The following is a 14,477-nucleotide window of genomic DNA, read 5'->3' on the forward strand; positions in this document are numbered from 1 at the left end:
AATAGCATTTTTTTCTTTTTTCCTGTCTCCCAATCAGAAAGCCTTTCATAGCGATATTGCTTCTGTGATAAGGCAAAGGCTGCAGGAAGAGGAAGCTCTGCTGGAAGATCAGAGACCGACCCTTCAGGCAATGTCACACTACGTTGAAGTAAGCACTCCCTTTACCATTTTTCTAATTGCTTTTAATGTATTTTTTAGAGACCCAGACCTTAATTCATTTTGTAGGGAAACCTGTTTTTCCTCAGGATAAATCACAAGTTGACTAATACAGCTCCTTTCTCCCCAAGTTAAGCACTCGTAGCACATTCATACAGCGCTTTAGTCTATGCCTGAGTGTTTTTTCTAACATTCACACTTTTACTTTGACGGATACATCAGGGCCAGTCTGGGTTCAATATCTTGCCCAAGGATACTTGCGAGGAAATGCCCATCCGTTTCATCTACCACCTGAGCTACAGCTGCCCCCTTTCTGTTCTCGTTGTCACATCCAAATGAACACTGTCCTTCAACATTCCTTAATTTTGGTCTTACTTCATTGTTTCATGCCTGACAGGTCATGGAAAAAGTATTCAGTTGGTGCAATGTCAAAAAGTGGAACTCGTTCTCAGAAGAACTTCCGAGGTAAGTGAATGCAGCTAAATATAATTTGCTTAACCAATTTCATAAACGTCGTCATTTACAAGGTTGGCACTAAATTAAATCTTAATTATAATTAAAACGTCTGAAGACCTTGTAGTAGATGGACAGGTGCCTAAAATGGCTCTCTTCAGTTTGTTTTTATCCCCTCCTCTTTAGTGGCATGCTCCCCGAGGCAGTTCTCCCACCATCTAAAGAGCACAGCTATGCACAATGGCTGGAGAGAACATACCAGCTCAAAAACTCCAGGGACCCACAGACGGGGAAAACCGACTCATCAGTGACTTCACAGCAAACTCCTTCTCTGAAATTACTTGGTATGGACGCTATTACAATCTGTTTTGCAGCACACTGAAGACAAAGCTAAAGGCACTTTCTTGCAATAGATCGGTCACATTCTCAAGTTTAAAATGTTTACATGATCCTCCAGAGATCACCAAGACTGAAGATGTGAGACAATGTGCCCTGTGCCAGCAATGTGGAGACTCTGCTCCCAGTGTGAGTTTTTATGTCAAGGCTTTTGGCGCATAGATCTTTTTTCCCCACTTAATTTTGGTGTTCTTTCATGCATTGTTTGCTCTGAAGGCATCAGGATAGACAGAAGTCCTCAAAATATTCAGCAAGTTTAAGTTAATCATTTTTTTAAGTTCAGGATAAGGGGAAAGTATCTCCTTTTCACTGTTTTTGTTAAAGAAATGACTGATTATGTGAGGATGTATAGAATTTTTATTAAATTGTTGACCATTTTTTGTTTTCTTGGCACTATAATAACAGCTCCCTGATACTTAAGTGATATAACTGCTCTTTTCTCAACAGGAAGCAGGACGGCTCCTGTACTTGGGTCAGAACGAGTGGGCCCATGTTAACTGCTGTCTTTGGTCTGCAGAGGTGTACGAGGAAAACAGTGCTCTTCTTCAGGTGCACAGTGCTGTCTCAAGGGGGCGCCACCTGGTAAGATTAAATTAAATGGTAACTAAGGCTCTGCGTGACAGCTAGGTGTTCAGACGTCGCTGCTCTTGCTAGAAATACAGTTCGTTAAATCTCATTTCATTTATGTGCCGGCACCTGTCTTTGTGATGGCAAGATGCAAACAAGCGAAGCAACGACAGCTGTCGATGGTCAAAAGTGGTCGCGGTACGATCACAAAAATCAATTCGAGACAGATGTTTCCACATAGAATAACGATCTGGTCAAACTTAACAAATGTGAAGAGACAGCTGCACCGTTATCCACACACAGACTTAACAAATTTAACAAATATAAATCTGAATTTGGGCACTTTTATTTTTTTTTACCTTTTTCTGTCCTTCGATGTCAGCATTATAACTCTGCAGACAATTTGGCGTAAAGTCAATTAACTCCTTGGATGAGAAATGGTCCCACGAGGCAAAAGACCATTGAGATGCATGAATTCTTTCTCAAAATAATTTTGTTTGTTCAAATCGATAAACGGATATACAGTATTCCCCTTCAAGAAACTCTTAACAAGGAAATCCAGGCAATGTTTGCAAATCACCTAAACCTGACATTTAGGCCAATTATGTATCTTTAATTTGGAGGATTTTTTTTTTTTTTTATCATCATGGGTTAAAAGTTGAGAAAAGACCGCCAGCTGACAGCCATTAAACACCAAATGTTTGCTGAGAAGGAAGGAGGGCTACTTTTACATATATTTCTGTAACATTTTATCCAATACAAAGTGTCACTTTGCTGGAATAAAAGTACATTTTGGCTATTGAAAAATATGATTAATGGTTTCTTATGTGAAATCTTTTCTTATTTGTATTGCCAATGTTTAACCTCGTCCATTTTTATTATTTATTTATTTATTTTTCTTCCTGTCTTCCATTTAAAGATCTTGTGAATTATTTGATCATTTCTAATCCTAATGGCCTGACTTTAGGATCAGTCATTCATTTTGTGAGGTTGACAAGTACCCTTTGGTCCTAAAACTATGTGTGTACATATTAAATTTTCCTCCAGCGCTGTGATCGTTGCGGGCAGTCAGGAGCCACCGTGGGCTGTTGCCTCCCCACCTGTCAGAGTAACTTCCACTTCATGTGTGCACGTGCCCAGAGCTGCGCGTTCCAGCAGGACAGGAAGGTTTACTGCTACAAACACAGGGACCTGGTGACTGCAAAGGTGTGAATTTATGTTGTCAGATTATAAATATATATTTTTGTTGAAAGCAGTATACATATTTAATATTATATTCTGATTTTGTGTTCGTTATGCTGACTATTGTTTGTGATTCTTCACAGATCGTCTCTGGTAAAGGGTTTGAAGTCCCGCGACGGGTGTATGTGGACTTCAATGGGATCAATCTCAGAAGGAAGTTCCTCACAGGTCTTGAGCCAGAATCCATAAATATGACCATAGGTAAGATTATCTTGATGTTTCATGTTTTTGACTCTTGTAATGGGATAGATTCAGATTGAATTAAAATACGGCTGCTTTATGTCTTGATCCAATGAACCTCATTATCTGTTTTTTTTTTTTTTTAACCTTCCAGGCTCGCTGCAGATTCAGAAACTTGGTGTTCTGTCAGAGCTGTCGTCAAATGGAAGGATGCTGTATCCTGTAGGCTATCAGTAAGTGATAACTGCCTTTGTATTCAAGCGGGGGTTTTTTTGGTTGGGTTTTTTTTGCGCAAACAGCAACTTTTGAATTATAGATATGAGTAGAAATTAACATGCCTGTTTCGTATTCTATAATTTATAAATAGCTAAAAACAGCTACAACACATAGTCTGCAAAGCTGTCCACAGGCCTAGCGCAGAACCATGTTTTCCTCTTTATGTATAAGGCGCAGCGGTACATTTTTCCACAGTTGTATTATTAAAGAAAAATAAAAAGTACCCACAGGGAAATTAGTTTTAAAGTCAGACTGTTTTCTCTATCAGGCTGTAAACCCTTTCATTTCTACTTTAGAGTAGAAGCACATTTAAACAGAAGACTCTATTAGCCCTCTTCCACTGCTGCCTACTCAGCTGGACTGAACTCAGTTTATGTCGTTTTCCATTACAGTCGACCTAATGTGCATGTGGTCATTATAGCAACAAGGCCGAAAGTCCAGTGAGGTCATTTGTATGCGACGTGAACAACACAACAAAGGAGTCGAGACAGTGTCATACCTGCTGTTTGGTGTATGGCTTATTCTCAGACTCAGGGACCAGAGTGTTGTTTTTTGTGTAGTTTTCTATGGGCTCAAATTGTGGTCATAAATATTTTGTACTTGTAATTGTCATTGTAACTTATGTAAAAATATTTACACAAGTTTAAAAAAAATTTTGTTAAGATCTGGTTACAGATACAAAGCAAAAAACGATGTGTAAAACTCTGCGCTCAAGTTCCCTGGCTGTGTGTGGGATTCAACTTACAAGTACTAATTTTGACCCAATTTTTCTTCCTTTCACCTGATTGGTCAATGTCATGTCAATCACAAATTGAACAATCCAGTCAGTCTATTTATGTCACTTTTTTTTTTTCGATCGCCTCGAATCGCTTGGAACCCCGGCCAAGTAGATTAACCCTTTAAGACCTACCATAGAACCAAGTTCGCCAGAGCTTATATTATATTTTTACATGCTGTGGAGCCATTTTTGGGAGCATTTCAAGTTGCTATACATCAATACAACCATTATAGCCCAAACTTTAATAATATGTCTGCATTAGGTGCATAGTAATTACATAAATTGCAAAAAAGTGCAATAAACTACAAAAAAATTGAAAATCGTTTTTGTTTTTTTAACATATATTTCTAGTTAGAGAAATTTAAGAGGCTTATCCCTCAAAACTGTAAATACAAAAAAGTTACACAAACTAGTTTCCCACCACAGGAAATTTATTTTGAGTGTCTTCATAGTTTTATTTTTGAAATACACCAATTTTTATATACTGCAGGAAAAACGAAAATAAATATTATAGTGCAAATTTGCAAAATAACAGCATATGCATCAAAATAAACTATTTCCAGCAGTGCAATATGAGTCTTAAGCATCCCAGAAACGACACAGAAAGTCATAAAGTCAAACATAACTTTTTAAAACACATAACAAGTAAAACACAAGCTCATAAGGCCCCGATCGTAAAAAAAAACTACATTTCCGCAAAATGACGTCACTTCCGGTTTCGGGCAGGTCATGCGGTCATGTGATAGTTCGCGCTGATGGACGTAGGAAGTGTTACAAACAGCTGATGGATCGGCGAAGCGTGTTTCTGGAATATCATGTTTTTGTTGCTGCAAGTGATTTTTATGCAGTTTTTGCAAAGCTATATGTGGAAGGAAACTGTGACCTAGGACAAGCTGATGGCATAAGATGTAAGTACAACTCCTCCAGTTTCATATGCAAAAAAAATTATTGCGCTAGCTTACTTGGTTGCAGAGCTACCGGGATTTAAAAATAGTTACGCAAAACAGAGCGTGCCCGCTCCGATCGGCTGTAAAGGGTTAAAAAAGAAGCACCTGGTAACAGGTACTACCACCTAATGGAAACCCCTGAAAACCATGCCAAGCTGTACTAATGGGGAAAGGGTTACATGTGATTGGCTTAGTTCTTGGCTGCTGTTACTGACATTACTGATTTATCCATAGTTCATTGTCTCTTCATTAACAAGCTTGAAACGTATTTTCTTCCTCCTTTTATTTTCTAGGTGTTCACGGTTGTACTGGAGCACCGTGGACCCACGCCGGCGCTGTAAGTACACCTGCAAGGTGACAGAGGTGAGCACTCCTCTCCCTGGTGAGGAACAGAATTTGAAGTGGGAGGATGAAGAGAACCACACCATAGTCCACAGTCCGAACCACCACAGAGGTGAGCAGGATCTCAACGGCTGTGAGAAGAGCGCTGAAGCTGAAGCAGTGGACAAGAAATTGAAAATATGGGTAATTTTTTTTTTACTGTGCTAAAAACTTTTTTTCTCCTTTTTTTTTTTTCTTTCTTCTAGATATTGAGTCTCCAGATATTTTAAGTCCCACATCCAGCCCAATAAAATCCACTTCCATATCACCCAACTCTAAACTGCACAACACACCCGGGTCTAAAAGCCCTGCTTACACACACACCAGGAGACCAGCAGGAGGATCATCTCGACCACTACCATCTCCAGGTACGTGGAGTTTTAGGAGAAGATGGGTACCTGTTGTAGTGTGACTTTAAATAAAAAAAGTAAACCCCCTTTCACACTCCCTTTTCTTGCTGTCAGGGTGTGCTCCACCCAAATCCCATCACATCCTGACTCTGAGGGACCTGGAGGAAACCCGGCGGCCTCGAAGGCTCTCGTCCAGAAGCCGGTGCAGCTCCTCGCCATCAGAGAGCGACCCGTCCGTACCGATGACACTCCGCTCTGGCGGCACGGTCCACTCCCGATGTGCCCTATTCAGCTCCCCTCCGAGAGCATCGAACTTTGGATCGGCTTCACCTCCTCTCTCACGACAGAACTCTGCATCTCCAGTCTGGAGCTCCCCACCTAGATCCAGCTCCAGCATTTCTACAGGGCTGTCGCCTCGGCAAGGAGCCATCACTCACTCCCCCAGAGGGAGGCATAGCTTTAAAATTACCACTCCAGTCTCTGCCGAGGTTCCCCAAGACTTTTTGGCATCCTCTGAGGCAGAAGATGCAGCTGTGGCCACTACAAATGGGATCTCACTGGCACCTGATAACCTGGAGGAGGAAGTGGCCCACCTGATGTCTCAGGAGCTTCCTTACACTGTGTTTGACACCGACACTGAGGTAGCAGTGGACTCCATGCTGAATGCTAAGCTTGAGTTTGATGAGGCTTTGCTCACAGAGAATGTGTCGCTTCATTGCGGGGCACAAGGCAGCAGAGAGGTGGAAATGCAGGGAAACGATCAGGAGATTGATTCTGAAGAAGACGACTCGAGTCGTTATTTTAAGTTTTCACGCACGGTGGTGTGCGATCACACAGCAAGTGGCTCGGATACCTCAGGTCAGCTTAATTCAGCTCAGTCTATCCCGCAGTTAGACGGTGCGGACGGCGGGTCAGAAACTGAAAGCGAGGCGGCCGATGAAGATGCTCAGGATGCAGAGGGAGGGAATGAAGAAGCTAAAATTCAAACCAACCACACTACACCCACTAAACAACTAACGGTGGCGCTAAAGAGGCTTGAGTCAATCTACACGGTCCCAAAGTCACCAGTTGAAGAACAACCTGAACCAGTGCTTCAGGAAAGTCTTTCACCTTCTGCTCTCCTGGAGTCAGCTTACACAAATAACGAACTGTCCGTTCAGGAGGAAGAGGTCCCGATGACCTCAGAAACATCGCCGTCTCAAAACGAGGTGTTCTTGGATTCATCTACAGGCCACTTTGTTCCTGCTGAACATGGCTCTGCAGAGTATCCAAATAAACACATCGTTGGCGACAGAGATGACAGCGCTTCGTCAGCTGACTCAGATGAAGGATTTAAAGATGATTTGAATGATCCTGATTATTCTCCAGAGACTAAAACCAAAAAACCTCTCACAGCACAGATGAAAACGGTCTTTGTGAAAACAAAACATCCTGCGCCAAACCTCAAGCGCTTGGCGATGAAACCTTCACTTCCCCTGATGCAAGCCAAACTGCCTTTACCCCCTCACCCTGGACAAACTGCGTCCGTTTCCTCTGCTGCAGTTACTTTTCATGCAGTACCACGCCCGGTCGCACCCCCTGCCATTATCAATGGTTTAAATGCTTTAAACATTCAGCCAGGTGCTTCACTGGGGAAAACCATCGCTATAAACTTGATTAGCTCCAAGCCAGAAAGTCAGCAGCAGGCAGCGACGGAGAACCCAGCTGGGTCAGCTAGCACGCCCCCAGTGCAGGCTTCTACCCATCAGGTCCTGCTGGTCAACCGGCACGGTCAGATTATGATCAAAGACCCAAAGTTGAACACGTATCAGCCTCTCAGTACAGATTCACCAACCTACAATAAGATAAGCCAGATTGCCAAGATTCTCCACAGTGGTAATGCTTTACAGCGCTCCATGCCTCATGTCATAATAAAGCCTCGGCCCAGCCCTTCAGCTGCAAACGCCCCTCCTGCCCCTAACCTCCAGGCGGCCCAGAGGAAGATCATCGTCAAAATGGTGCCCATGAAAAGCAACAGCACAGCTGCTGCTCCCACAACTGTCAGCATGTACAGCTCACCTGAATCTAGTTTCTCCAACATTGAAGAAAGCACAGCCCAAGCGATTATCGATAGAGCCATGGCTACTCACCGCGACGCACCCAAAACAAAACCCATCATCCTCAGCAGTACTCGACAGCCAAAGGCCAAGCATCGGAAACCATTGCCATTTCCCAACGTCGAAGACTCGGATCAGTCATCAGCTGGTCGTTCGGAGTCTCCCAGTGTTTTCGGTAATGAATCAATACCTGCTGCATCGCGCCACCAGGTGAGAGTTAAGAGAGTGTCGTCGGTGTCTGAGAGACCTTCCAGGAAGAAATCCAAGATGGACTTCTTGAAGGATCCATCGAGTGAGCCGGAGGACACTGATGAAGCCAGGTAACAGATGATTTTAAAATGTACTTACTGCAACATGCAGAACACGAGTAATATTTAAAAAACTAATATTTACATTGATCTTAATGGTTAACATAAAAAAAAAAAACAAACTGATCTCCAGCTTGATTTTGTATGAAGCACCGAGCATCACATACAGACTGACATTTTATAAATTGGTCCTCTGATCTGCAGAATCTCAGCAATGAGAGAAATTTGCACTCTCAGCAGCTGAAAGAGTTTTAAAGTAAAAGATGGCAAAAGAGAAAATAAAGCATGTTGATGTCTTTCAACAGGCCGAGTGGTGTGAGAATGAAAGCTCCAACAATGAAAGATGTTCTTGATCTGGATCGCCAGCTTGAGCCACAGCCAGAGCCTGAGCCACTGAGGATCGTTGCCCCACCACCACCTCCTACACCCAAAAGGTTAGCCTCATGTATGGACTTATTACTGCGCTACAAAGGCAAAAGGAGGCAAATACTTAATGTCAGGCTGTATTTAAAGATTTGAAAGAGCTGAAAGGGCACATGAAAACTAATTATTTAGGTCCTCGAGCCTGAAGTAGTTTTTGTGTATGTGCTGTTTTTTGTTTTTTTGTTCAAAAAAGCAAGATGCTGTACACATTAAATTGACTTAATAGTTAATTAAAAGAAATTCAAAGAAAAGGAGGGGAATGTGGGGGATGTGAAAATGTTTTCCAGACAAGGCAGTCTGTTTTAGGTCAGTGGTTTATCAAAGATACAATGAAATGAGGTTCAAAATTCTGCTTCCAAGTAAGCATAGTAAGACAGATATGAATTAAACTAGTTGGGGGATCAAAGTGACTACAAATATTTACAAAATAAGTGAACTAATTCAGACAAAGCTGGATAAAAAGATTTTACTTTGGGGGAAAATGAATAGTGCTGCCTTTGACTGTGAAATAAACCCCACCTTCCTAATTTAAGAAATGACATCATGTCTTTGAGCCACAGGAAAATGGATCAAAGGTTAGGTTAAGTAATCAGGTCAAAACGTGCTGTTTATGGCAGGAATAAACTGTTGGGATCATTCAGGACTTTAGTATTTTTAACTCTGTTAGTTGCAGCCTAGTGCAGAGTGTACCATGAACGTACACTAAGGACAGCTTTATCCCAACATTGATCGCCCAGTCCCATTCCAGTCCAGGCTCCTGCTCCCAGGCTGTTTTGTTTTGACTGCAGTGTTCAGGGCCATCAGGGTGTCATATTTCGAATACTTGAAGTGATTTTTGATCGGGTCCAAAGACCGTTAGACCATCCTGTAGTAGTTAAGAAGAAGAGAAAATCAAGGGAAAAGAGAAGAGACAGAATGTTTAACCTGTGAAAAAATGGGGGGGGGAAAAGTATTTTTGACAAATATGTTTTTTCCCTTGTGTGCAGGTGTTTTCATGATGACAGTCCACCATTTCCCACCAAAACCAACAGTCAGATTCAGGGTATGACGCACAAATGGGTGAGCGCTCGGCACGGAGACCTCTCTGAGTGGGGCCCTTATTCAGGTTTGTGACTATAAGTTTAGTCATTTGTGTCTAATTTAGGCTAAAAACCTTTGTTTTTACATTTAACATTTATCGTTAATCTCATTTATATAGTTTTGATTGTCTTTAAGTGTCATTGCTTTGCGAGAGAGAATATGTGGTTAGGTGTGAGACTATCTTTCACTTTTTGCAGGTTTTAGCTCAGAAGAAGAAGCACCACCACCACCTAAACCCACAGCGAGGACGTACATGAACCAGCCCCACCTGCGCTTTGAAATCACCAGTGATGACGGCTTTAGCGTTAAGGCTAACAGCATAGAAGGTAGGAATCACTCCTCTGCTTCTTATTTAATTCTTATGCTGGTATTTTCTACTCTTTGTCATTAAAAATATAAGAAATAGAAGTTTATATCTCATTGGATAATAGCCTCGACTTTTATCAGCAAATAAGAGGATTTTCATTTATGTCAGTGGCTGATGTTTATCTGTTGCCAGCCATTTCTTTTCTTATTATAATATGAGAATAAAAAGGAGAATGAATACAGCATAAAAGAATCAGCCCAGGTGTTCTCTTAAACATTTGTCCGTGTTATCTTGCGTTTTGGCTGCGTGTTCATCTTTGCCTCCCTTTCTCACCTACCGTCAGTTGCCTGGCGCGCTGTGATAGACGGCGTCCTCGAAGCTCGGGCAGGGTTCCACCTAAGGCAGCTGCCTCTAGGTGGGATGAGCGGGCCGCGGGTGCTTGGCGTCGTCCACGATGCCGTCATCTTCCTGCTGGAGCAGCTGCAGGGCGCCGCATACTGCAAACGCCACCGCTTCCGCTTCCACCGATGTGATGACATCGAGGAAGAACTCCCCCTCAACCCGAGTGGCTGCGCCCGAGCTGAAGTCTGCACACGGTACAGACACCCTAGTTCACGGGTTTTGCTTTTAAAACCTTCTGCGCTTTGTCTGTATGTGTCTTGTTATGACGCACATCACAAATGATTTTCCCTGATCCTTTAACCAGGAAAGCAACGTTTGACATGTTCAACTTCCTGGCGTCGCAGCACAGAGAACTTCCCGACATATTGGGTCCCTTTGATGAAGAGGAGGATGAATTCCCGCTCAAATCTTCTAGGTTAGTCATTCAGTTTGCTTCACTTTTGTCTGTGAAGTTGAGCAGTTTTCACATCAGTACTGACAGCTGCTCTGTTGCGTCTCTGCCAGGCGAGCCACCAGCAGTGAGCTTCCCATGGCAATGAGATTCAGACACCTGGAGAAAATCTCAAAAGAAGCAGTAGGAGTCTACAGGTAACGACAAATGACCATAAAACCCTTTAGGGTTTCATTGATGTCCAAAAATAAATCAGTTAAACTTTCGAATCTTCTCCCCCTGTGGCGCCTTAGATCGCCGATTCATGGTCGTGGACTCTTCTGCAAAAGGAACATCGATGCTGGGGAGATGGTGATCGAGTATGCCGGTACTGTCATTCGCGCAGTCCTGACTGATAAGCGGGAGAAGTATTACGACAGCAAGGTTGGTTACACTCGGAATTCATCATCACAGAGCATCTGTGTTTAATAAGTTTAATGTGAAGCAGCAGTAACTAGTTACAACTACAGAGAAATCACTGAATACCACAGCATGCAAAGACACGGTCTGCTTCCAACAATTACATTAATCATTAGTACTTCAAACAGGAACAAACAGGCACGTCGGATGAACCTGGAACAAGTCAGCTGATTAAAATAAAACTTTTTTTTTAAAGGGTTTTTTCTTTTATTCTTTGATCACCAGCTAAACGCACTTCAACATCTTCCTTTTGCTTTCACTTCCTTAAGGCACACTCTCACTAGACTCGGGGGGGCATACCATTAAAATTTAAGGCGGTCAAATTCCTTTTACATCGTGGGCAACATTCATAAGGGGCGAGAACAATGAAACACCTTTAATCCTAAAATGTGAAAGTAATGTGTGTGTTTCTGTACTCCAGGGCATCGGCTGCTACATGTTCCGCATCGACGACTTCGACGTGGTCGACGCCACGATGCAGGGCAATGCGGCTCGTTTCATCAACCACTCGTGCGAGCCGAACTGCTACTCGCGCGTCATCAACGTGGACGGACGCAAGCACATCGTTATCTTCGCATTGAGGAAGATCTACCGGGGAGAAGAGCTCACCTACGACTACAAGTTCCCCATCGAGGACGAGAGCAACAAGCTCTCCTGCAACTGCGGGGCGAGGCGCTGCCGCCGCTATCTGAATTAACCCCCCCTCACCGCTAACCCTAATAAGCTGTCGTAGCTGATGCAGCTCAGGCGGCAAATGAAATCATGAAGGCAACTGTAGCCATATGATGGAGGTCAATAACGCACACAGACCTGAGCCAGTGTTCAGAAGATCAACCTACAGACCCGTGAAGGACGTACACAAGACAAGAGCCATATGTGAAAGCTTGGGATGAAGTCTACACATGCACGCACATACACGATGGATTTATGTACTGTTTCTCATCTACTTCACACTTTGTTTTACATCGCTGACTTTGCTGTCAGCGCCCTTTGCTGGAACTGGGGAAAAAAAGAAGTGCAAACTGAAGTGACCTAACTTCAGCTGTCTGTCTGTCTCTGTAAATAAGAAGTCAGAGAGCGACGAAGAGGAGAATTTCTACAGCACCTTAGCATGACCCAGCCTTCTCTGGCAGCAGACAGGACTCACTTTTACTATAAAGCAGCAGTGCAGCTCTTTTTACTCTGGATACCACATCTCTCGGAAGCAGGGACTTGAATTAAGTGAATTACAAATTCCCATTCACTTAATATTTTAGGTGCTGATGACATTTATCCCACAGGTTAGTTTTAATAGCGTCAATCGAACCTTTGTGCTCCTCCAGTCAGCCGAAAGCTTCTGTTTTTATTTGTAACGGCACAGATGCTGTGACCCGAATGCTTTTACCCACTGTTACACTCTTTCTTTGTTCTCTTTGTTTGTGCAGTTTGTATGTTTTAAGGCCTACGAGGAAGCATTTCCTTGGTGCAGCATTCAAAAGGAAAACGGTGATCTTTCCCCGGCACGGTCCCTTACAGCTCTTTTTGTACATTTGAACAATAAATGTATGGTCATCAGACTAATGGAAGTAAATGTGTTTGAGCTTTTAACCTTCTCTTTGTAGGCTGAGCAACAGTGAAGCTTATTCCCTTCAATTGTTGTCTGGTTAATCATTGTTTTGTGCCCCCCCACACAAATCTCCCTCAGGTGTTCTACCTCAAAGAAAGAAGTGAGATTTAATTTAATTACACAACACACAATGGAAAAACTGCTTTCTTGCTCTTTAAGCTTTCTAATTATTGAATTTCAATATTAAGAAACAGGTAACATCACTGCTGTTGGACACTTAGAGTAGGTGGTCACCTTTTTTGTGCTTTTTCTTTCTTCCTCTTTTTTAAATTTTTTTTGTTAGGAAACTCCATTGTGTAATTGTGCCCCCGCTACTGGATGTACACAAGGATCTGGGACTTTAGGCTGACTGCTGTAGACTTTTTGTTTTGTAGGATTCATGACTGAATTTGACACAAATCTTTGTTACTGTATCAGCTCACATGGATCCTGTCCTGTACATAGTTGTAAAGAATTTCTAAGCCTGTTGAATATTTTTTTACCTCCAATTTTTTTTTAATTTATGTTCAATAAAATTTGTTCAAAGTTTGCTTTCCTGCTGCTGATTTTCTTAACGCACAAACAGAACCTGAAGGCATTCACAGTGAAATATACAGGAAAAATCACACAGCTGAAGATGTTTGATTAAAAGTAGAAAAAAATCAGACCTGTGGGGAAAAAAAACTGATGATCTATCAGACTGGATTGATCTTGTAGAAACATGCCAGAATGTTATGAACTTATAAAACGGATTATTATTATTATTATTATATAAATTATCATTCAAAGCTGGAACCAGCTTTTTGCATTACTGGGAAAAGGGGGCGTGGTGTCTATCTGTCTATTTGCCTAACTGCTTAGGCACATTCACTTCAGTGCAAAAGTCTTGAACCATATCCACCATAAAATAGGATCTGGAAAGCATCTGACTGACAAAAGGCCTCATTTTTCAGCACGATAATGAGAAAGACGCACAAGGGAACACTCCCAGAAGTCATGGATTGGCCTCCCCAGAACCACAGCAGTGTGATATCATCTTGATGGAGAACAGAACAAAAGTTAGCCAACACCCTGAGTGTCCTTCAAGAAGCCTGGAGAACAATTCCTGAAGACTTTAAAGAAAACACAAGAGCTGCCTAAAAGCGTTCACACTATGTTGAAGAATAAAGTTGGTCACACCAAATATTTACTTTCAAGCTTGCCTTATATACTGAACTATCATGTACATTTGCATGTTTCAATAAATCACTATGCCTATTTCCCATTTTTCTAACACAATATAAAGAAATGAGGGGTGGCTCAAGAGTTTTGCACAATACTGCATATTATGTTAAGTTAATTGGTGATTCTACATTAGCCGTAGGTGTGACTGTGTGTGATTGGTTGTCTGTCTCTCCTGTTCAGGATGTACCCCATCTCTTGCCCAGTGACAGGCAAGAAAAGAACAATAATTGTACATTTTATTTGAATTAAAAGAGTTGAAAAGTGCATGAATGAATTGAGCCTCTGAATACAGGTTAGTGTGTGATGTTGTCTTGAGAACCTCGACACACGGTCTACCATAATGTTATGCCTGGCTCATTTAAAGAAGGAGAGATCAATCAGAGAGAAAGAGTCTAAATAAATATCAATAGTTTTAAAAGTACATAATGACATGTCTGTGAGATGGATATAAACAGCTTTTTTGTCTAATGATTAAA

General features: G+C 42.1%; 1 protein-coding gene across 4 annotated transcripts in view; it reads left to right on the forward strand.

The window, feature by feature from the left end:
* kmt2ba (lysine (K)-specific methyltransferase 2Ba) overlaps positions 1-13,328 on the forward strand; it is a 35,339-nt gene extending 22,011 nt beyond the window's left edge. For all 4 annotated transcript variants that reach the window (XM_014413872.3, XM_014413873.3, XM_014413874.3 and 1 more), the window contains 19 exons: positions 38-148; positions 554-621; positions 796-953; positions 1,067-1,134; positions 1,453-1,587; positions 2,620-2,778; positions 2,898-3,015; positions 3,149-3,227; positions 5,289-5,449; positions 5,583-5,744; positions 5,841-8,142; positions 8,436-8,564; positions 9,540-9,658; positions 9,831-9,959; positions 10,284-10,536; positions 10,647-10,757; positions 10,847-10,930; positions 11,027-11,156; positions 11,614-13,328. In XM_014413872.3, the coding sequence (XP_014269358.3) occupies positions 38-148; positions 554-621; positions 796-953; positions 1,067-1,134; positions 1,453-1,587; positions 2,620-2,778; positions 2,898-3,015; positions 3,149-3,227; positions 5,289-5,449; positions 5,583-5,744; positions 5,841-8,142; positions 8,436-8,564; positions 9,540-9,658; positions 9,831-9,959; positions 10,284-10,536; positions 10,647-10,757; positions 10,847-10,930; positions 11,027-11,156; positions 11,614-11,889 (4,752 nt within the window). In that variant the 3' untranslated portion in view covers positions 11,890-13,328. The remainder of the gene's footprint in view (positions 1-37; positions 149-553; positions 622-795; positions 954-1,066; positions 1,135-1,452; positions 1,588-2,619; positions 2,779-2,897; positions 3,016-3,148; positions 3,228-5,288; positions 5,450-5,582; positions 5,745-5,840; positions 8,143-8,435; positions 8,565-9,539; positions 9,659-9,830; positions 9,960-10,283; positions 10,537-10,646; positions 10,758-10,846; positions 10,931-11,026; positions 11,157-11,613) is intronic.
* Positions 13,329-14,477: the final 1,149 nt, after the last annotated feature.

Source organism: Maylandia zebra, linkage group LG22 (genome assembly GCF_041146795.1).
Source record: "Maylandia zebra isolate NMK-2024a linkage group LG22, Mzebra_GT3a, whole genome shotgun sequence".
In the NCBI taxonomy this organism is placed as follows: Eukaryota; Metazoa; Chordata; class Actinopteri; order Cichliformes; family Cichlidae; genus Maylandia; species Maylandia zebra.